The following is a 24100-nucleotide window of genomic DNA, read 5'->3' as shown; positions in this document are numbered from 1 at the left end:
AAACCAAAAGGCTTTGTTAGAATTTCATGCCCTTAAAAGGGGGGCTAGGGGGATTGGAGGGGGTCACAGAGTTAACCGGAGCCTGCCCGGTCTAAATTTAGCCTGTCACTAGTCTGGAGTGTTGGCGTCTTAAGTCTGCCCTCCATCAGCCAGTGGGGTCTCTGTCCTTGGGATGTGGCTGGGCTCCGGCTTCCCATGACCAGCACAGCCCCTGGTCCCAGTCCCACAGCGGGAAGCAGCGCTGCTGGGGGTGGAAGCGGAAAGGCCGGCCTAGAACTGGAATGTGGCCCAGGTTATCACCTCTACCCTCCACTTCCTGTCCTGAAGGCTTTGCCTGAAGCAAGTCAAGTCATTCTCAAACATTCCTACTCTCTGTGTCTGTAGGGGGTGGAAGGGGCCCACTCAGACTCCCAGCTCCTTCCCCAGCCCCCCCCCCCCCCCCCCAGCCTGCAGTCTCAGCAGGGGCGTGGTGGGGGCAGAACTGCTGCAGGCCTGCTGCTGAGGACCATTGGCGCTCCCGGCTCCCTCATAAACTCCCCTCAGCCTGCACAGTGAGCACCATGGCACAGGGTTGGAATTTTCTTTCCCGTTACTGTACAATGCCTCCTGTGCCCGTTGCTGTTTGCTCTCTTGATGTGAATTGGCTCTCTCTTCCTCCCTCAAGGTGGTAAGCCCCTTGCTGCAAAGAGGAGACCACCTCAGAGCCCCAAAAACCTCCCATGACTCCCAGGACCTCCCGTGGCCCCAGGCACAGGGCTTGTCGCTGCTCTGCACATTCTCCGCTGGCTTTTCCTTGCCAGAATGCACTTTGACCTCTGTAGCCTCTATGCTCCCCTCCCACATTCCTCAGCTTCTCTTGGTGATGAGCTGTCTCTCCTGGACCTCCTGACTTTGTAGCTCTACCCTACTTCCCTCAAGGCTGTTGAGGTTCAGCATACCTGAGCAGGCACCTTGCAAGCAGGTGTCTGAGCATCATCCATCACCTGGGTGGTACCCCCTCCTCCCGTTGCCATGGTGATGGAACTTCAGTTGAAGTTCCGTCCTGTCAGGACCATTGTAAAGCCTGCCACAAACAGCCAGTAGAACCAGTTTCTTGCCTAAAGCAGTTTTGCTCTGTGTACTAAAAACCCTACTTAGGAAAGAGGCAGGGAAGAAGGGATAGAGACTGTCTGGCTTCACCGCTGTGAGGAAGTTTTGTTTCACAGCCACGTCTCTGTTCCCAGGCCAAGAGTGAGTGTATTTTTGGCGGAACTTAAAAATAACTGGATTAAAGGATCAGGTCACCTATTACCTGGGGGAAAGGGTTTCTAATTTAAATACTGTGCCGTAGGAGGAAGTAATCTGGGTTATTCAGAGTGAGGAAACCTGGTTGCAGAAAAGGCGCCTGATGTTTGGATAATTTGGGTCACACTGCATGAGCCAAAGAGGTCGAAGTTGGTAACGGATATTGTCAGGAGGTAACTGGCCAGCTTGGGGTGGGCAAGTTGGGGAGCTGAGGACACAGCAGGCCTGAGTGGAAGCTTCAGCTTCACGCTTGTCCTTAGAGTGAAGGACCTCTTCTTGATGTCCCCCGGGCCCCGCCAGATCTGCCAAGGAAAATGCATTTTTCTTTCTGTCCTGATACACCCAGCACTAGGCCCCCGGAGCCCTGTGGGGGAACAGCGCATTCCCAGCCACTGCCTCAGCTGGCCAGGTATCCAGACCTGATGCATTTTCTGTGCAAACTAAATAGGCTTTTAGAATCTCACCCGTGCTGGGGGCTCTGTGGTGTAGGGAAGGGGTTCCAGCCTTTTTCCATGGCATCTGTTGCGATGACTGGGATGTTAATATCTTGTCATCAGAGCAAGCAGGGGACCTGCCTCAAAGGCCAGTCCCATGGGTCAAGGCCCTGGACTGAAAGGAAGGTTAGCACCCCTTTTCTAGCTGGAGTGTCCTGCAGGTAGAGCAGAAGGTAGGAGCTGGTACTAATCTCCAGGGAGCCTGTCTCTGGCTGGTTCTGGATAAAGAGAAGAAAAGGGATCTTTGATGCCAGGTCATGAGTCTCATGTGACTTCTAGAGAGTCAAGTGTGCAAAGGGTCACCCAGAAAGCTAAGCCAATGCTTTTTAAAGCCATTCATCCGATGTTTTCCCTGTCATTTTGGAAGCCTCCCGGCACTGAGCACACCTCTGGAAGCACTAGGCTAGGAAGACTGGCCTTCAGATCCTGGCTGTGCCACTTACTAGCCAGGCGATCGTGGGGAAAAAAATCTCTGGACTTCTCTAAACCTCTTATTCTAATGTTTTATATATTTTTTAAAGTAGAATTTTAAAAATTATTATTGATTTGAGAGAGAGAGGAAGGAAAAGGGAGAAAGAAACATCAATGATGAGAGAGAGTCATTGATCAGTTGCCTCCTGCATGCCCCCTACTGGGGATGGAGCCCACAACCTGGGCATGTGACCTGACCAGGAATTGAACTGGGAACCTCTTGGTTTATGGGTTGATGCTCATCCACTGAATCACACCGGCTGGGTGCCTTACATAATTATTAGACAAACACATCTGGGTCAGCAATGGCAGCTTTAGATGAATCCTGCCTACCACGTTATAGTAAAAGTGAAACAGAACAGTCAAAGGGTCTGGGCTGCCTGTCACTACTGGAGCCAATTAAGCAGAGACAGGGTTGATCATGTATGAACGTGTATTCCAATAATGCCGGCAGTATGGAGAGCAGCAGGTTACCTCGAATACTTGCTCTGCACCGCTTCCCCCCAAAAGCCCGCTGCTTATATTGGGTAGAAGGACAAAACTTACCTGGGGAAGCAGGCCAAAGGATTAAGAATAGGTATGTCCTAGATCAAATTCTGGTGCTCATGCAGGTATTTATTAAATACACATTTTATTTTTTAATAAATCTTTATTGTTCATATTATTACCAAAGTTCCTCATTTTTTCCCCCTCCACAGGTTCCCACTCCACCCTCTGCCCTTTCCCCACCTCCCACTATCCTCATCCATAGATGCACAGTTTATGTTCAGTCTCTTCCCGCACTCCCCACTTTTATTTTAAAATACACATTTTACAAGTACGTATAAAACTATTGTCTCTAGCCCAGACTGGTTTGGCTGAATGGATAGAGCGTCGGCCTATGGACTGAAAGGTCCCAGGTTCGATTCTGGTCAAGGGCATGTACCTTGGTTACAGGCACATCCCCGGTGGGAGGTGTGCAAGAGGCAGCTGATCGATGATTCTCTCTCATCGATGTTTCTAACTCTCTCTCTCCCTTCCTCTCTGTAAAAAATCAATAAAATATATTAAAAAAACAAAAACAAAAACAAAAAACTATTGTCTCTAACCTCAAAGAAGTCTCAGCTCTGCTGGATTGTAGATGTTGCAACTGCACCTTGCATGTAGACAGACGTAGCAGGATTGTTAACTCCATAGTGGGTGTTAAACAGCCACCGAACTCTGAACCAAAGGCCGGGCTTGGGGCTGTTTAGTTCTCAGACTTCATGCACCACTCCTACAGGTGTTCAAGCCAAAGTGCCCACACTGTTCATAGACCCTCCTCATAGGAGGTTGGGAAATATGTCCAACCCACACATTTGAACACCACCATTTTCTAACAGTTTATTATGCTCATTGACAAGCCATTCATTTCACAGATGGAAGTTCATTTCTCACCTTAATTGTGCCAATTAGCAAAGCCTCGGGGAGTTACAGAGAGCTCACCTACTGGAGGAAGGAAGCCGCCCCTTGGGGAGCGTGGAATTCCAGAGTAGATCCTGCTTGACCACTGTCTGCACGTACATCCCCGATGAGGATGGCTGTGTGCACCTGGAATAGAATTTAAACACACACACACACAGCTGCATGGCATTGTCTCTGCCCAAGTGTTTTGAAGTAAATGGTAGAGTAGACATCCGGACCAGCTGACAGCTATTCTGGGAAGACAGGTGCCACGCTGTGAGGGCTCCACGTGAGGCGGGAGCAGGGACAGCCGATGACTTCCCATGGGTCCCTTACCACCCTAGGTTTTCTCTGACCTTTGAAAGCCCAGTTTGGTGGTTCTTTCATGTCCTCTTGGTTTTTGTTTTGTTTTGATTAGGGCATAGTTTATTTCAGAAAGGGTTTTCCAGTCCATGTATTGAATATGTATTTTCTCTCTGAATCTGGAATCAGGTTCATGTTATCTGAAGCAAGGAGAAAATCCTGGTCTTTCTGATCTTCCGAGGGAGCCATAAGCATTTGTTGGTTTGGACAAGACATCGTTCAATGATGTCAGCCCAGACTCCTGCAAATTCTGACTACGGGGTTTCTAGCCCGTTTTCATGTACCTGTGTAGTCACCGATGGCTTTAATCACACCAGGCTTTCTTGCATGAAGGCGAATTCTTCCTGCTGGGAATGGAACCCGGGAATTTGCTCTTTTGGTAGGCTCTGGAACCTCTGATGCATGATTGTGAATCAACACTGCAAAGCTCTTTGTTTCTTTGAAGTATTTCTACCCTGATCAGGGTTTAGAGCTTGGAGCTGCTGCTCTCCGAAGAGGATGGAATGGTCTGGAAGGACCTTCTAAATTGATACCTGTCTTCCCAGAATAGCTGTCAGCTGCTGGTCAGGCTGTCTTATGGAAAGAAGAGGAAGAGGCGGGGCACAAGTAATGGACAGAAAGGAGAGCCTCTCTCCTGGTCACACCCTCCAGTGTCTAAATATGTACTTTTAGCCGAAACCGGTTTGGCTCAGTGGATAGAGCTTTGGCCTGTGGACTGAAAGGTCCCAGGTTCGATTCTGGTCAAGGGCATGTACCTTGGTTGCGGGCACATCCCCAGTAGGGGGTATGCAAGAGGCAGCTGACCGATGATTCTCTCTCATCGATGTTTCTAACTCTCTATCCCTCTCTCTTCCTCTCTGTAAAAAAATCAATAAAATATATTAAAAATAAATAAATATATACTTTTCAATGTGTTGTTGGAAAAGAGCCATCTCGCAGTACACGGGGGCTGCAGACTTTGGCCTTCACCAATAATTAGCACTGTAAAAGCCTCAGTTGGATGCATCGCAGAAGACCTAACGAATAGACTTCATGATTTCTGATGGAAAGGCGAAGGTAGTTTTTTGACGCTGCAAACATGTGCTGTGGCATTTTGCACTGGAACAGCTGTTGCCAGTTCAGAACGTATGCCTTGGGAAGAACTGCGGTAATGTTTAAGTTCTAACAAAGAAAGCTGTCAGGGCATCTTCGCGTCCTCTGTCCAACACTGAGCTGTGGAGTGTCCAGGACAAAGGGGCAGGCTGACGTGAGGAGCCACGCAAGCGCTCTTGGGAAATGCGGTAGAGGGAGGCTCAGGCACTGCTGTCTATAGGAGGTCAATGTGGGCAAGGTTTTTACTTCCCCCGGCTAGAATAGCCGTACTGCATTTGGCAGAGAATCATGTTTTCAAGGTTTGTTCGTGTAGAAGGCTCTTCTTTTTACAGCTGGGGACACATAAACACTGCTGTGACATTTGTGCAGTCATTTGCTGTGACTATTTTGCAAGTCTGCTACAACTGCTATAGAATGTCTTGTACTTTCGGAGATATTTGAGCATGTCTTCAAATGATCCGAGTCCTAATTCACTTTTGAAAAATTAAATTTATACTTTTTTTTATTTTTAAAATAAGTTTTTAATGATTTTAGAGAGAGAGGAAGGGAGAGGGCTAGAGAGATAGAAACATCGATGAGAGAGAGACATCCATCGGCTGCCTCTTGCACGCTGCACACGGGGGATGGAGCCCACAACCCGTCATATGTCCCGACCAGGAATTGAACTGGGGACCTCTTGGTCCATGGGTTGACACTCAACCACTGAACCACACTGGCCAGGCCCTAATTTACTTTTAAATTAAAAAAAAAAGGGGGGGGGGCCTAGCATCGATTGAACGGTCTCTGGATGCGTGGTAAACAGAATGGAATCTGTGAAATGGACAGGGGCAGGTACTGTCACCACCACCACATGAGCTTGTGGAGCCTTATGGGAAGGGAAATTCGAGAGGACTTGTCGTTGTTTTCTCCATGCCCCTTCCTGTTAGTTAACAGTCATTTTCTCACTCTTCACATCCATACGAGGTGTGGTGTCTAACCCTGCCTTTCATTCTCTCTTTGTTCCAGAAGCCTCCTCCGCTCTCCGAGGATGATATCCGGCTGAGCCAAGAGAGGGACCCCTGTAGTGCCAACCCCCTGGACGCTGTGATCAGCCCTCTCCCCTCCAATCACAAAAACATGGAAATTGAGGTCTCCGTGGCAGAATGTAAAAGCGTTCCCGGAATCGCCTCCGCTCCACATTCCATGGACCCCCCCTCCCCTTTCTACGCGCCCCCCCACAATGGCCTCCTCGCGGATCACCACGAGTCTCTGGATAACGACGTGGCCAGTGAGATCCGCTATCTAGACGAGGTGCTGGAGGCCAACTGCTGCGACTCCTCTGCGGACGGACCTTACAACGGCACGTCCTCCCCGGAGCCCGGCGCCGCCGTCCTGGTGGGCAGCCCGAGCCCGCCTGCCCACACGGCCGTCCAGCCGGAACCCACGGAGAGAGCCCCCGGCAGGCAGGTGCCTCCTCACATCGAGCTCAGCAAGAGCAACTCGGACACCATGGCGGAGGGCGAGAGAGCCAACGGCCTCTCCCCGGACCAGCCCAGAGAGCTGCTGGGGGACAGCCTGCAGGCGCCCGTGAGCCCCAGCTCCTCCACCAGCTCGTGGTGCTCGTCCCGGGATGGTGAGTTCACGCTCACCACGCTGAAGAAGGAGGCCAAGTTCGAGCTGCGCGCCTTCCACGAGGACAAGAAGCCCTCCAAGCTCTTCGAGGACGACGAGAAGGAACAGTACTGCGTCCGGAAAGTGAGGCCCACGGAGGAGATCCTGGAGCTGGAGAAGGAGAGGCGGGAGCTCATCCGGAGCCAGGCCATGAAGAAGAACCCCGGCATCGCGGCCAAGTGGTGGAACCCGCCCCAGGAGAAGTCCATCGAGGAGCAGCTGGACGAGGAGCATCTGGAGTCGCACAAGAAGTACAAGGAGCGCAAGGAGCGCCGGGCGCAGCAGGAGCAGCTGCTGATGCAGCAGCAGCCCCCGCCGCCGCTCTGCGGGGCCCCCGCCTCCCCCCGGGAGCCTTCTGGCACGGCCACCAAGACGAAGGAGGACATCGTCACCGAGCAGATCGACTTCTCTGCTGCCCGCAAGCAGTTCCAGCTCATGGAGAATTCCAGGCAGCCCTTGGCCAAGGGCCAGAGCAACCCCAGGCTCTTCTCCATCAAGCCATTCTACAGGCCCCTGGGTTCCATCAACTCAGACAAGCCACCGACCATCTCGAGGCCGGCTTCCCTCGGGGGTCCCGCAGAAGACGGGGGCACCTCGGCGGCCAAGGGGCAGAAGGCCCCCGGTGCCCAGGAGAGCCAGCCTCCGGGCGGAGGCCAGGGCGGCGCCGCGCCTCCGGGGAAGGACGGGCCGTACAGCGAGCCCTGCAAGCGCGGCCCCCTGTCCAAACTGTGGGCCGAGGACGGAGAGTTCACCAGCGCCAGGGCCGTCCTCACCGTGGTCAAGGATGACGACCCTGGGATTTTGGATCAGTTCTCGAGGTCTGTCAACGTCTCTCTGACCCAGGAGGAGCTCGACTCTGGCTTGGAGGAGCTGTCCGTGAGGTCCCAGGACACCACTGTCCTGGAGACCCTGTCCAATGACTTCAGCATGGACAACATCAGCGACAGCGGGGCCTCCAACGAGACGGCCAACGCCCTCCAGGAAAACTCGCTGGCTGATTTCTCACTGCCCCAGACCCCCCAAACGGACAACCCCTCCGAAGGCCGGGGAGAAGGTGTCTCCAAGTCATTCAGCGATCATGGTTTCTACTCCCCTTCCTCCACGCTGGGAGACTCTCCGTCGGCCGAGGACCCCTTGGAATATCAGGCCGGTCTCCTGGTCCAAAATGCCATCCAGCAAGCCATAGCCGAGCAGGTGGATCGCGCTGGGTCCGGACCCAGCAAGGGTGGCGCAGAGCAACAGCCGAGGCCCAAAGCGACTCGAGAGGAAGCCGGGGCGGGGGCTTCTCGCTCCGAGAAGCCCCGGAGCACGTTTGAACCCCCTCAGGTGTCCTCCCCTGTTCAAGAGAAAAGGGATGTCTTACCAAAGATCCTGACTGCCCAAGACAGGGCGCTCAGGGAACGGGGACCCTCCTCCCCACCGCCCGCCGTGCAGCCCAGCGGCCCCATCGACATGGAGGAGACCAGACCCGAAGGGAGCTATTTCAGCAAGTACTCGGAGGCCGCGGAGCTGCGGAGCACAGCCTCGCTCCTGGCCACGCAGGAGTCTGACGTGATGGTCGGGCCCTTCAAGCTGAGGTCGAGGAAGCAGCGGACTTTGTCCATGATCGAGGAAGAGATCCGAGCAGCCCAGGAGAGGGAAGAGGAGCTGAAGAGGCAGAGGCAGGTCTTGCAGAGTACCCCGAGTTCCAGGGCAAAGAACGCCCTGTCGCTGCCCTCCCGAACCTCGTGCTACAAGACCGCTCCAGGTAAGCGCACCGCCGCCCGCCGGAGGCAGGTGTTACCAGTGGATTTCAGCTCACAGGTATCCAGGCGGATTCTCCTCTGGGTGTGGCTGGAATACGAGTCCGGGCTACCCAGGCGCGGGGACTTCAGCATTTGTTTCATGCGTCCTCTGGAGGAGCCCTGAGCCTGGATGGTGTTAGCCCTTTCCCAGAGGAATGGAACGCAGTAGGCCTGTCTCATTATCCTGCTCTGGTCTGGGTTTAGGGCAGAGGATTGTTCTCTCTTATTTGAAGGGGCTGCTTCTTGGCAATGGGAGTGACTGGGTGGGACCGTTGGAGTCCACAGCTTGACCCTTAGTGTCTGTAGTTAAACCAACCCAACTGATTTGGGGAGTGTGCACTACTAACCCCTCCTGATGCGAGGTCCCTTCCCACCAATGACGGTCATGACTCGGTGCTGCAGATTGACCCACAGACGATGCTTTTGTCCGTCTTCTCTGTGATTGGCTTTGCCTTTCATCCTCACATAGCAAGTACTTTGGAATTAGGGGTGGTCTCCTCTATTCGTGTTCTATGATCCATTTGGAGAAGCTGAGTTGCTAGACAAAAAGGCAGGTCTTTCACCCTCTCTCATTGCCTGGGCAGTCCCTTTCTGGAATACTTTGTATAGGTGCTCGATGCTAATGATATGGTCATTATTATTGCTGCCATGATGAGTGACAAGGTAGACCAGTAGCTTTTATTTCCCATTTGGCTATGATTGCGACCTCCTGTCACGGAGAGATGCTGCAGACTGTGTGGCCTCAGCTAGTCTGTGAGGTGTTTGTTATGGGGCTGTGCTGACATAAATACAGTGAGAGTAAGTTCTGGAAACTCCTGTAGCAATTTGATGTTGTCCTCCAATCCAAGTGTGGGACTTTGTAGTTTTAAAAAGTATTGGCCTGAACAGGGAAAAAAACTGTTTCTTCATCAGAAATAATTTCAAAGTATTACCCTAATGCCGTGGTCGGCAAACTGCGGCTCGAGGGCCCCATGTGGCTCTTTGGCCCCTTGAGTGTGGCTCTTCCACAAAATACCACTGCGTAGGTGAGTCTGTTTTGAAGAAGTAGCGTTAGAAGAAGTTTAAGTTTAAGAAATTTGGCTCTCAAAAGAAATTTCAATCATCGTACTGTTGATATTTGGCTCTGTTGACTAATGAGTTTGCCGACCACTGCCCTAATGTATATTTTAAATCTTTGTTGTTGAAAGTATTACATATGTCCCCTTTCATCCCCCATTGACCTCTTCTAACAGTGCTTCCAATTCTCAACACTCTCTTGACGCTTGGCTTCCATCAGATCAACAATGGTGCAAGGGAACTCTTTTTGTTAATAATTTTCAACCTAAAGAAAAGTTGCCAAGTTTAAATACCTTTTTTCATTCTGAACGATATGGGAGAAATCTATGTTTCTGCTTTTACTTTCTCTCTTCCAAAGATGGAGGATGATAAGGTTTCTATTTTTAAAAGGATATAGCCATTTCCAAAGAACAGTTATTAGAAAAAACATCTGGAAGTCTTATCTTATTGGTTCTGGTGTGATGTTGAAAGAAAGGAAGAAGTTCTCCATAAATAGGGTCTGTGTTACCTTCGTTCACACAGCGGGGAACAAGGCAGTTCCTGCCTTTGGGAAACTTAGAGTTCAGGAAGAAAAACAACCCCACACGGAGGTGGAAGTTTCGTGACAGAGAAGCACGGAGACAAGCACAGAAGACCACCTCCCTGGGGGATAAGGGGAGTCTTCCTTTCTTGGGAAACTTCCCCACTTTGAACTGAGGGGGAGCTCAGGTTCAGGGGATGCAGGGAATTATTCCAGGAATAATTTCTGTAGGAAAAGCACCTATACAGGCCCAAAAGGAATAGAGAACCCGTCACATTTGAGGTGTTTATAGAAGGTCTGAGGGGGTTAGAGGAAGAAATCTAAAACAAAGCAAAATTGACTGGATCCAGACAACATTTAGGTTTTAGATATTATACTTTATCCCATGGTCTGTCGGAAGCCAATGAGGACTTTCAGAAAGGTAGTTATCTCTACACATCTCCAAGCTGTCCTGCCTTCACACATGAACTAATGGACTCAAAGTCTCCCTGCTCTAGTGAGTTCATTCCACCAGCTTCTACTGAGCACTTCTGAAGGCATGCCGCCAGCTTGACGCATGACATGTGTTCTATGAGATACCGTGCTCCCGAGAATGAGCACACATGTGCCTCCTGTGCCTGGTCCTTAGTAGAGTGTAAAGGAAGGGCTCCGGCAGGTGGACAAGCCTGATTTGAAGGTGTAACCCATTTACCGCCGGAAGACACCCTTGAGGAGGGAGTCTGGGAGGACAACCCAAACATTGTATTGAAGTTAACATACTATTAGACCTTTTCAAATTCAGGGTGTCAGCAGGCAGTTCTCACTTCAGTGCTGTAGTCTATTATTAGGTTTCCTGGTTTCACTTCCAACTTCGAGGCATGACAGAGAGACCCAGTTACCTAGGTGAATAGTTTAGGGGTTTTTTTTGGTTTGCTTTTTTTAAAAAGTTTAGTTTTTGAAATAGATTCTGTTTTCACGCCAGATGTTGACTGATCTACCGAGTCAGAGAAGTTGCCAGATACGTAGGACATTATGGAGCGTGGTAAAGGAGAAGGTGTGGTACTGAGTCCCATAACTTTGTAATATGTGGAAAGATGTGATAATGATATACATATTATAAAAATACAACTTCCAAGGAGTTTGGACTAATAGTATCAGTTTGAATTACAATGCACATGTATTGATTGTTACTCTATATATTACAAAGATTATTGGCTGAGTCTCTTTTCTTTCCTCTTCCTTATCTTCAGATATCAAAGGAAAAAGTCCTAGGGAAAAAAGAAAAAAAAAAAGGTGATGTCAGCACAATATTCATGAAGCAGAGCTTGGTGACTGGTTCCATGGGTATCCCAGTGAGGGGTATGTCTGCTACTCTGTTGCCTGGACATTCTCTGGTGACACAGGCTAATCATGGCTTTGACTGACCAAGGTCTTAAAGCTGTGACCTATGCTACCGATTTCACACACATTTTCTGTTTAATCCCACAACGGACCCCTCACAATCTGGAACCCCTTGGGGGATGTCAGAGAGCTAGATTCGGCCCAATCCCCGCAGGCCAGGGCGACTTCACTCCCGAGAAGACCCCTGTCTTTTCTTCCGTGACAAGACTGTGCTCGTGGCTTCTGGGAAGCAGAACTCTGGAAAACACACATTTCTCACCAGTATTATTCCCTTCTGTGAGCGGCTCCTGTTGTCACTGCTCATTGTGCTGGGTCTTGTGATATATCCTGGGGTCTGGGTTGGCTCTCAGGGGGCTTATCCCTTGCTGGGGACCCCCCAGGGTGTCCTTGTGGCTTGCCTTTTACCCCACGTACCCAGTTAGGAGGCTGGCTTCTGAGAAGTCAGACTTAACCACACGCAGAGAGAGATGCAGTCTTGAGAAAGAAAAAGATGAATCAAAGGACCGAATTCTTGCAAGATCCCTGCTTTATGCCTGGTAAGAAATGTGAGCTAATCAAAGCCAGGCTGGGGAACAGGATGTCCCCATGTCTGCGGGGGCTCAGGGCAGGATATGAGCGTGCCTCTCACCAGACGTGGTGATTGCTGTGTTCCCCACGGAGACTGGCATTTCAGATCCGTTTGATGTTGTGAAGAAGCTGCTGCCCAAGGGGTGGAAGAGCCAGGGGTGGTGGAGTGGAGAGTGTGAAGGACAGACCATTAGGTCCCCAAAGGACACGTTTATAGTTTGTGTAATGTATTTCTCGTGAGCCTGAAGGTAAGCATCAGAGATTTCCCAAAACGTGTATGCATCTGACCTGAGAGCTAGCCTCCGTTACTCAGATACTCAGATAGAAATCCACACTTTAGGTGAAAAAGCTGGTCAGAGAAAATTACGGACCTCAATGTGACAGCCACTTCTCTGGAATTCTATCTAAAGCTCAAGTCCTAACTCCACTGCTTCCTAGCGGTCTAAACATCAGTTTCCTCACCAGTAAAATGGGAATAAAATAGTACCAGCCGCATCAATTGGTTTGGACAGTGCCTGGCACACAAAAGGCTCCCAAACAGAGTTACTATGGTTGTAGCTGTTGTTAGTTACCGATATGTCTTAAGAAAAGGCAGAGACCACCTTAGCAGGATTACTTAGGAGTCACTCCCCTGCCACTGCAGGAGAAATTAATGGCAGGATATGCATTATAACCGCTTTCTGGATGGGATTTTTTTCACTATTACTTAGAATTAAAGTTTCTCTTACAAAATCTGAGTTCAGGAATTAGTTTTCAATAGCCAACTATGATTTCAAAAAAAAAACAAAGCCCATCATTGAGTGCATTGGGTGACAATAAAAATGACAAGTATTACCATGAAAACATTTCCCTTTTGGTTCTTTTTCTTTTATGAGGAGTAATCTTCACAAAAAAAGATGTGTTTAACAAAAAGATTTGGAAAGGGAATTACTGTTAACCACTATTTTCATGCTTTCATGATTTTAAAGAATATAGGGAGAGAGAGAGAGAGAGAGAGAGAGAGAGAGAGAGAGAGAGAGAGAGAGAGAGAGAAGCATCAATGATGAGAGAGAATCGTTGATCGGCTGCCTCCTATATGCCCCCTACTGGCGATTGAGCCTGCAGTCCAGGCTTGTGCCCCAACTGAGGATCGAACCATGACCTCCTGGTTCATAGGTCGACCCTCAATCACTGAGCCATGCCGGCCGGCCAGGCCATTTTTATGCTTTCTGTTTCAATTAAATGTTTTCTGTTTTGGGCTTCCCCAGGGGAAGCAGAGCTCTTTCCTTCTAGCGTTTGCATCTTCCAGTTTTGTTCATAAAGAAGGACCCAATCAGCGGCTCACCAACACCCGGCTGACCTTTAAGTAATGCCATTTGGGTGTTTCTCCAGGCAGGCTATTTCTCATTTCTGAGCTCGGCTTCTAATGTGAAGATTCAGAACACCATGTTCTCCCTCCGCTGGACCTTCAGTGGGGATGAAAGGACAGGGACCAGCTCTCAGAGTGGGGGTCACGGTGCTGGTGCACAAGCCACCCCCACACACACCCACATCCACACCCACACCCACACTCACACTCACACTCACACTTGGGGTCTGAGAGCAGGATCTTCCCTTTGACCGAAGGGAACTGAAATTGCAAATGCAAGTCTGAGCTCATTTCTCTCTGAGCTCATCGCAATGACCTGTGGGCCCTGTTTGATGTTTGCGACCTCGCCCCAGGGCCACGTAAGGAAAGGTCATCATGGAAAGAGGCCTGGGCCCAGGCATGCCATCTGGTGGGCGTCTTTGTTCACTTCCGTTTGTGTTTTAAATGAGTGGGTGCTGGCTTTTTCTTTGCTTTTGAAAAAGTGTAGAAACAAAGGCTCTTTGATTCAAGATCTCAAGACACCATGGACTATAATAACCACCCAAATCCTCAGGTTTGACCAAATTAATTTTCTCAACTTTTGGAAGCCACACTCTTGACTCTTTAGAATGGAGGCGTGTTTGGGCCGACAGGGGTGGCAGCAGCTGTGTTCCGAGGGCGTGCAGCCCTCGCTCAGGTTCCCTTGGGTGGGAGGACCGGATTTTTCTCCCCGCCTCACCAGCGCGGCCTGTTGTGGATGCCCCAGGGAAATCTGTCCGTGCTTGGGAAGTCCAGAACTGCAGCCAAGGCATGGCTTGCTTTCTTAGGCCCAGAAGTGCTTTAACTGTTCCTAATAAATAAACAGGAAATGCAGATCCACATTTCCTGGTGTTCTCTTCCACCCGATGAGAGGCAGCACTTACTGATTGGGGCGAAGGTCTCTGCTCCTGGGTCTGCCTCTCAGTGCTGCAGCTAGAGAGGGCCGCTGTGCCAGGCCATGCTGCTCTGAGGCCCCGCGGAGGGTCAGCCCCTCGGCTCTCCTGCTGCGTGCTGCCTGGTGACATGGGGAGGCTTGTGGATCTGTCTGGTTCTCGAAGGTTAGAGCAAGCAGCTCTCTCTACTTTTCTGAGCATGACTATATTTTAAAATTCATTCATGCTTATTGTACGGGGGGTGGGAAATTGGGAGAAGAATGCTAAAGTCAAAGTGGGTCAATGCTAACCCATGGCCTGCCTTGTTTCGTCCCGTGTCCATAAATGCATGAAAGTCATATTGGGTTTACATTGGTATTTGTTTCCTCTTGCTGCTGTGACCACAATTACCACAATTACAGCGGCTTAAGACAACACAGAGGTATTATCGTATAGTTCTCTCATTGTTAAAGCTTTCTTTCACCAGCGCTGTTTCCCAGGCCTCTGTGGCCAGAGACTTTGTTTACCGGATTGAGTGCTATCTTACAAAACTTAGCTTTGGACGTAGTTTTGGAGACACAGCTCTGCAAATCATCCCAGCCAAGCGGAGCTGCTTACCCTCAAACACCTTTATAAGCTTAAGTCTAAAATTACTCTAGTTGCAGTAGTTTGAGCAAAACCATGTTTATAAAATTAACTCGAAATTGTGTTCCACCCTCCACTCAGAATTCCAGCCTAGCTTTGTTCTGCTGGTTCCTCTGGTCATGGAGCTCACGCAGTTCCTGCCTCCTGCTCTGTCAGCATCAGGTGTCAGCCGTTGGCTAAGACCACCTGGTCTGCCCTGAGCCTGTGTGACACTTTCCATTCATGTTGCTTCCCAGGGACCATGCCTGGAGTCCTTTAGGAGAGCTGTTCTGTAGAGTGTTCAGCCCAGGATGTTTGTCATTGAAAACAGAGCTCACTTTCAGCTGTCGTCAGCTGTTGAGCCATTCACCAGGTGAATAAACAAGAATGAGAGCTCGTTTTGATGAGACCGGTGGGGATGGAGCCCGGAGGTACTGGGGAAGGGCTGGGTGCAATGCATGACCACGAGCGCCGGTGCTGATCCATCACTCTTTGGGGATCCTAACCGGGTATGTCCTCAGGGCTAAGAAATTTCTAGGGCCCCTGAGATCATAGACAAGGATGAGCTAGACTCTCCAGACTGAGGCACAGACCATTGGAGTCACATTTATGTCATGATCCCAGATCAGTAGTGGTGTCTGGGGTGTCCCACTGCGGGAAGAACATTAGACATTTTTCACCATCCTCATTGCCAGGACTGTTGGCTGCAGACTTCTGAGGAAGAAGGTGGGTGTGGAACAGATCCCTCTACAGCTTTGTAGCTGTGTAATTTCTAACATGACACAGAATTCCAATGCATGGTTTGAATCATACTGGGGTTGGGGGAATGGAGGAGAGAGGGGTAACAGATCACAGGGCCCAGCAGAGAAGCCTGGCCAAGGGGATGGGACTCAGTGTCTCCTTTCTTTGGGGACCCATGACAGCTCTTCTGGAGGCTTTGATGTGAGCTTGGCTATTTGAAACCTCTCAACTGCTTTTACTTTGGAAGCAGCTGCTCTAAACCTGCTAAACCAGTCTTTCTTTGCTGTTACTCACGCGCCCTCTAGTGTCTATAAATGGTAAAATTTGCCCTAGGGACCAGTAATACAAAGGCATGTCTCTGATGTTGAATGGTTGACCACTTCTCTATACTAACCCTTTGCCCTCTTTGCAATTCTCTTTCAGCCTACATCCATCAATCTCATTTAGCCATAACCAACATGACTTGGCTTCCAGACCAGACCTAACTCTGATTGCTAGCAGCTCACGTAACTCGGGCTGGCATTAGCGTCTGAGCCTCCATGGTCTAAACCGTTCACAGACGTCCTGGCATCTGCCCTGACTACGTCCCAAGGTTATTGTGAGGATCGAGTGACGTGAAGCCTGTTATTAAAATGCTATTTGCATGTGGTGGTTATTACTTCTAAGCCATTGAGCCTGTGATTTTTTACACCAAAATCGTTTGAGTTCATGTGCTTTGGTGAAGACATTTAAACGCTTTCCTCAGGTTTTCCCACTGGGAATTCTGTCCCCATCTGCAAGCATTGAATAAGGGGCTGCTATGTGTATTTCATAATATCTTTAATGCTTCATTCAGCAAACATGAGGTCCTACCACCGTGGGTGCTGGGATCCAGCAGTGACAGGTCCTGCCTTATGCAGTTTATATCCAGATGAACTAAGGGGTTCATAAATGATTGAGATGGTCCCTATCCTTAGATGACTTTGCAGCTTACTTGAGACGAGATACTTAACCAGATCTGATACAACTCAGCATGTGAAAACGGCTTTCACAGAAATATTAAAAAAAAAAAAAAAAGTGCCTAAAGCAGAGACCAGACCGTGGTGTGTGTGAAAGGGTGAAGGCAGGGAATACAGACTATGCTTTCTAGAAGTTTAATGCTGGGGGAGTGGCTGGTGGAAGGTAATGTGGACACTGAAGAGGTCAATTGGAAAATAATGACGACCAGCCTCGGTGATTTGGTGTTTATTTCTAGTTCTAGAAGAATGGCAAACCTTTTATGCACAGTACCCACAGAATTGCTCTTTCTCATTCTAAAGACATTATTCTTTGGGATTCCAAATAAGTAGTAACTGGGTAAATTGGATGCTTGCTGTTCTAAATAGTAACTTGGTCCTTATCCCAAGTATATGGGGTAGGCTCCTCTTATTACACTCCCTTTACCGGTGAGGGACCTGGGATAGGAAAACAGTAAGTGACTTGCCCCGGGGTTATATTTGGCTGCTAAGCAGTGGGTTCAGGTCCACACAGGCTGGCTCCAGGCCTTGCGTGCTCACCTCTGCGCCAAATCGTTTCTCAAACCTTCATTGAAAGAGCCAATCTGAAATTATAGAGACCTATATGCAGAGGTAATATTACCTGATTGCTTTAAAATATTTCAGTGTTAGGAAGAAAGGATAGGGACGCGGGTGTGGTAAAATCTTGATAAATGTTTAATGTATTCAATGGGGAGCCATTATAGCATCCCCTAATAAAAACTGGACATCCTTGCTAGCAGACATGATAAATTGGGAATATTTTTACCTTGCTGTTAGTGTCAAAAGACTTTTATTTGTAAATGACTTGGGTAATTTAGATCAGTGTTTTTCAACCTTTTTTGGGCAAAGGCACACTTGTTTCATGAAAAAAATCACGAGGCACACCACCATTAGAAAATGTTAAAAAATTTAACTCTGTGCCTATATTGACTATATATAAAGTAATTCTCTTGAATAGGAATCAAATAAACACAAAGAAAGTATTTTATAATTACTTTATTATGAAATATTAAGTAAACAAAATAGTGAAAAATTATAAAATTCTTGTCTTGTCTGCACCTACGGCACACCAGGCAACATAGTGTGCCGCGGAACAGCGGTTGAAAAATGCTGATTTAGATCAAGACGAGTTTCCCTAAGTTACTAGTGTAAAAGTGCCTCTTGGTGATAAAGTGCCCTGTTCTGTGTATGAAAAACAACTTGCCACCTAATTGTCAAATGTGAGAGCCATGCTTTTTCTTTATACAATAAGGGTCAATCTTCTTGATAAATATATTTGATAGAATAGCAAAATGTCTTGAGTTAGAAGGGACTTCACAGACAACTTCTTCCACAATTCTCATCATGTAGCTGGGAGAACTTAATGATCCTCCCAGGATTAGATAGCCAATAACGGATGATTCATGGAAGAGCAGAAATAAAGACCTGGATTTCCTGAATTCTAGGGGGGGTTTCCAAAGCCCATCAAAAGCAGCTGTGCCCAGAAAGAGGCTGTAGCAGCCCCCGTGGAGACACAGACCCCTGACTTCACCTGTAAGACGTTGGCCAAGGTAAAGTCTGGGGAAGATGGTGAAGAAAAATGAGTCACCTTCAGGTTGGGACTGGAAGGGGTCATACGGGCCTTTAACCTTGGCCATTTCCAAACTTTGGACTTGAATGGTCCCACGTGTTTTGTGTGCGTTTTCCATGTTCCTTTTTCATAGACCCTTCATCTCCCACAAAGGGCATCATGGGAACTTCTCAGAGGTGCATTTGGGGCTCCGTGGCGACAAAACCCACCCCTTGACGGGCCTGAAGTCAGGGTCAGGCATGGCCCCAGAGGGAGGAATGCAGAAGGGCTTGGTGAACGTGCCTAGAGCCACCCCACCCCACCACCACTGACCTGGTCTTCTCTGAAAATTCCTGTGAGGCATTTCCAAAGGCCACATCTCACCTTTCCTAGGCCTGGTGCACACCTTTCCTGTGACACCTGAGCTGGCTTTGTTGGCATGCATTCTTCAAGGTTTGGGGGCTGGGCCAGGGATGTCTCCGACCTGAATGCTCTAGGTCCGTGGCAGGTAAGGTAAATGAATGAGGCTGGCCTACTAAGGCTACGGTGAGAAGAACAAACCTAGTCCTCCTTCAGAGGTCCTTCGGCACTGACTGTCCACGCCTGAAGCTCGGGCAGGCGAGCTGGTAGGTGATGGCTTTTGATAGACAAGAAGGAACCTGGTGAGGGGACCAGGAGACCTGAGTCCCCTCACTGACTCCCGGCGACCTCAGCACAACCCTCTGTCTGCAGGACCTCGGTTTCCTTCATCTATAAGAGGTGGGGCTGTCCCCTCACAGTCTCATTCTGTGACCTATGACCTGTCCCCCGAACTGGACCCAGTGTCTGTCTGCCTGACCCATATCTGCACACTGCCCAATGGGCCTCTCACATCTGACTTTTTAGCACTGGGTTCCTTGAGGTCCTTGTGGATGGTTTGTGACATTATCCTTACGTACTTGGACCCCTATGATAACGTGTCCTGACCTAACCATTGTTCTGGTACCACTATGTCGGCGCTTGCTTTTTTTTCTTTTTTTTTCTTTTTTTTTTGCCAGTTTTCTCCTCTTTCGGAAAGCAGTCACGAGCAGATGAGCTTAGAAAGGGTTGTTCTCTTCGTATTGTTTCAGGGAAAATAGAGAAAGTCAGACCTCCTCCATCCCCCACACCTGAAGGCCCCAGCTCGCAGCCTGACTTAGCCCCCGAAGAGGCTGCCGGATCGCAGCGGCCCAAGAATCTGATGCAGACCCTCCTGGAAGACTATGAGACTCACAAATCTAAAAGGCGCGAGAGAATGGATGATAGTAGTGTAAGTTCCTTCTCCTTTCCTCTTCCACTCCCCCGAGTAGCATGACGGACGCGTAGACAGTTGTCTGCCAGGGATCTGGCTCCTCAGCCGATTTTCAGATGTGTGGTCAGACACGCCCGGAGATGGGGTTGGGGTTTTTGCCTTGTTTCTTGAAAACGTGGAGCAGGCCAGGAGGCGGTCTTTTTCCTGCCCATGTCATGGGGGCCTCTGGCCGTGTTGGTGTGTGGGTGTCTGGTGCAAGAAGGGAAGGAGGATGGAGGGGCCCTGACATCACCCCAGGCACCGGGGAGCTGCTTGCTGCCCTCGCTGCCCGCTCTGTAGGGTTTCATTTCTCCAGAGAAGTATGACGATGCTATCCTTCAGCGTCTACTCTGGCCACCCCTCGAAATGTTACTCGGTGCCCAAAAGACCGAGTGCGCTCGGGGCTGTTACCAGGCCTTGCATTCAGTTTAGCAGGAAAAGAGCCCTTTACAATGACGGTTGAAAACCACACGGCCACCTGCTCCCCTCAACCCTGAGAACGTCACGTGTGCTGTTCACCTTGACCATGGAGGAAGTCATCCATCTGCTCTGTGGTTTCTTTCTCCCACAAGAGACGGGAAGGCCATGGTGCCACAGCCAGGAGCTGGGGATCAGCCTGAGGGGGGTCCACGCCAACCTCCTTAGGAGTCTGCTGGCCCCAGTCTCTTAGCACTTACTGAGGTGACTGCCTCTTCCCCCCAGTGGCACGTAGGTCACAAAAAGCTTGGGTCTGGGGAGTTTACCTGGTACAGCTCCGGTGTCAGCCTATTGTTCTGGTGTCATATGAATAGCTATCCTCTTCCACTCCTAAAAGCGCCCCTGTTTGGATCAGTTATCTGTGCTGCGGGGTGCACAGTGCTATTCAAGTGTTCTTCTCGAGTAAATGAACATGTCATACAAGGAGGAAGCCCACTAACTAGTCTTGGATGCAAGGCCAAGTGCTTTTCACTGTTACTGATAGGACAAGAGAACCAAGTTTGTTGTTGAAAATTCTTAGGAATAGAACAAAGCAATCCCCTGAGTCCCTTTAAGAGACCCACATTTGGGGAAAGCGTACTCAGACTGCTTATAAAGCAAACATGTGGCCAGAGCCCCCGTCACCCCATTTCCAGCCCTTTCGGTTCAGGGGGTCTTTGCTATTGTGCCTGCGTCAGTCCCTGGGGGGTATTTGAAGTTCACCTGCCGGAACAAACAAGCCTTCGTTTGCTTTCCTGGCTGGTCCGTGGCCCCTTCTCCAGCTGTCTCTGACCCGAGAAGGAGCATGAACAGGCGCAGATGGGCTGCTTGCTGCCTGAGTTGTGTACCTGGCTTCCCTGCCCCTAGAAGCCGTGGTTCTGTTCCGGCTCCATTCACACGCCCTGTTCTCTAGGCAAACGATGGCTTCTTAGGTTCTGCGCCCTCTGAGACCCTCACACGGCCCACCTGGCGCCAGGGTCGCCCCGGCACCAATATTGGCCGGTCCACCTGCCAACATGCCTTCCAAAAACCCTCTGAGGACTCCCTCACACCAGGGAGGTGACCAGGACCCAGCCATGGGCTTGGCCATACGCTTGTTCAATTCAGCTCTTTCTGAATTGAATAAAACGTTCTTCTTTGCTGTGCTTCCTAAGAAGAACGCAGCCTTCACAAAATGGGGCAACGAGGATGTGTGCATTGTGACACGTTAGACGTAAGGGTATGGATGCACATGAAGGACAGAGGGAAGGGAAGACAGAGAAGCCCCCAGAGCCGCACCTCAGGGCTCATGAGTAGCTTTTGCCACGAGACCTTCAAAAACTGCCCCTCGCCATCAAAATGGGGGTGGCGCCTCCTCCCCCAGAGCGTCACTGGTCTCTGGAGACATGCCCAGGGTGCTGAGTTGTTTTTCCCCCCACACTCTGTGAAAATTCATGTGCAGGATCGGCAGGGAGGCCTTTGGGGTGGAATCCCTGCCAGGGGGGGACGCGGGGATGCCTATACCACATGGGATGGCTTTTTCATGGCCCTGAGCTGTCTCCGCTCCTGCTGGAGGTGCGGGCTCAGAGGAGGACCGAAGATGGAGAATTAAATCATGGACTTTCTCACTCAGGAGTTATTGTCGGTGACAGTGCGTCGACAGTGTTTTTCTGGCCAGTTGGTCCCCCAGCTTGACCTGAGCCTCAGACAATGATGGGTTGAGTCAGTGATGCCCTTGAACTTGGTGATCTTGTTAATTCAAAGCACAGAAAACCTTGAATTAACAAAGTATGGCTTATCTGATATTTTTTTTATTAAAAATAATAGGGTATCTATTTGCTCCAAAAGATATGGATTTCTAAATAAATGAATATCAGATGAAGCAAGTCTTGGCGTGGGTGTGTAATGGTCTCCTGGTGTTACTGCCCTCCTGTCTGCCCCTGTGGTACCGGTTCCCGGTTAGGGGGAGGGGGGAGGGGAGTGTGTCTCTGCCATGTACTAACCTGGACTTTTCCCTCTCTGCCAGTACACCTCTAAGTTACTGTCTTGCAAGGTGACTTCCGAGGTACTTTTCCACTTGTGTGTCTTGGTCTTCCTGCATGCCGGGCCAGGTGCATGCGGTTGTGGTTTGCCATTTCCCGGTGGGTTGAAGGAGGAGGACAAGAAAGCAGTGTGTCTCCGTGTCTGTTTCTTCCTGTTGCTTCTGAACTGGGAGAACTGCCTCCACACGTTGGCATGCACGCAGCCACGATGCACCCTGCTGTGCCGGCCGTGCCGTGTGGTGGGATGGAGGAGACCTTGCCCTGTTCACGGAGCTGGGAGATGTCTGTTTCTTCAGGCTCTGACAGCAAACACACCTGGTTTGGTTAGAAAGCAATGCAGCTCAAGAGGACCCGGTCCTTTGTTTGCTTAAACACATCCAGGGAGCTCTGTGTCTTCGCTTTAGGATAAGCTATTCCTGAACTTATCCAGAAGTGAGCCATCCAGCTTCCCTTTTACCCAAATGTTAAATCTCTGTTTTAGTTTTGGAAGCTTTGCGCATTGAATTTCCCCGAAAGTCTCCTTTCCCCTACAACTTTATTTTATTTTGTTTTATTTTTATTTTTATTTTTTAATATATTTGTTATTCCCCTAACCTGTTTGGCTCAGTGGATAGAGCATCGGCCTGTGGACTGAAGGGTCCCAGGTTCGATTCTGGTCAAGGGCATGTACCTTGGTTGCAGGCACATCCCCAGTAAGGAGTATGCAAGAGGCAGCTGAATCGATGTTTCTCTCTCTCCCTCTCCTTTCCTCTCTGTAAAAAGTCAATAGAATTATATATATATATATATATATATATATATATATATATATATATATATATATATATTATTGATTTCAGAGAGGGAGAGAGAGAAATAGCAATCATGAGAATCACTGATTGGTTGGCTTCCATATACTCCCTAGTGGGCATGTGCTCGGACTGAGAATCGGACTGAGAATCGAACTGTGACCTCCTAGTTCCTAAGTCGACGCTCAACCACTTAGCCACGCCAATGGTGCTACAGCTTTCTCTCATACACAGATTTAACAGACTTGTGCTGTGAAATGTACATTTTTCATTTTCCCCATTTTCTAATATTTTCTCTTTTTTGTGAGAAACATTTTGTACTTTTATTTCTACAGCATTGTATTATTTTTATTTTAAACAAATTATTTCAAATTTACAGAATTATGGAGAAAATCCACATTCATTCACTTGCTCTGTTAACAGCTTTTTGAGCACCTACTATGCCACAGGCACTTTTGTAGGTTCTGAGAGGAGAGCAGTCAACAAAACAGTCCCTGATGTCATGGAGCAGGCATTCGAATGTGCTAAATAACATAATATAATAAAATTATGCATTCTATCCAGCTTTGTCCATTCTTATCACTTCATAATATGTGCTTAATATCTTCAAAAGAAATTAATATTGCAAGTAGAACTTACCCCTCCTGTTACTTCTCCCAGTTCTCCTTTCTCTCTCTCCTGAGAGGTAGTTATTTTTGAGTTTGGTGTTCATGCATTGATTTCATGCATGTTTTTATACTTATACTATATATATATATATATATATATATATATATATATATATATGTATATGTATATATATGTATATATATATATATATATATATATATATATATAGTATGTTCTGATTTTGCATGTTTTAGAATTTCCTACAAAATACATCATATTGTAGTATCCTGCACTCCTTCCTCTGTTTTGTCTGCATTGTTTTTAGATGTGTCCATCTTGATTTTTATGGTTCTAGGTCACTCATTGTAACTGCTGTAAAGTATTACATAGAGTGAACATGTCACTGTTTATTCACCCTCCTAGTGATGGAAATGTAGGTTGTTTCTTGTCCTAAAAATAAAATTTTATTGCTGCTACCAACAATGCTTTGCTGGATGATATCATCCATATCACTCTGTGCACCTATGGGAGAACTTCTCTCCGTATTAGAAACAGTAGTTCTGGTTATAGGGCTCAGATAGCCTCGCATTTGCTACACATTGAAAACTAGCCTTCCTATTGGTTGTGCTAACCTGTAGCACAGTATACTTTAAATCTCCCTATTTA

The 24100-nt window shown here is 48.7% G+C and overlaps 1 protein-coding gene across 10 annotated transcripts in view; it reads left to right on the top strand.

The window, feature by feature from the left end:
* PALM2AKAP2 (PALM2 and AKAP2 fusion) overlaps positions 1–24100 on the top strand; it is a 259879-nt gene that overhangs the window by 229687 nt on the left and 6092 nt on the right. For 6 of the 10 annotated variants that reach the window (XM_036433054.2, XM_036433052.2, XM_036433058.2 and 3 more), the window contains 3 exons: positions 6132–8523; positions 19361–19539; positions 22022–22060. In XM_036433054.2, coding sequence (XP_036288947.1) covers positions 6132–8523; positions 19361–19539; positions 22022–22060 — 2610 coding nt within the window. Of the gene's footprint in view, positions 1–6131; positions 8524–16109; positions 16349–19360; positions 19540–22021; positions 22061–24100 lie in introns of those variants that run through there. The other 4 variants (XM_036433053.2, XM_036433057.2, XM_045579923.1 and 1 more) reach the window with 3 other exon arrangements.

This window comes from Pipistrellus kuhlii, unplaced genomic scaffold (genome assembly GCF_014108245.1).
Source record: "Pipistrellus kuhlii isolate mPipKuh1 unplaced genomic scaffold, mPipKuh1.p scaffold_m20_p_12, whole genome shotgun sequence".
Classification (NCBI taxonomy): Eukaryota; Metazoa; Chordata; class Mammalia; order Chiroptera; family Vespertilionidae; genus Pipistrellus; species Pipistrellus kuhlii.
The sequence above is the reverse complement of the archived record's forward strand: the minus strand, read 5'-3'. Positions and strand labels throughout refer to the sequence as shown.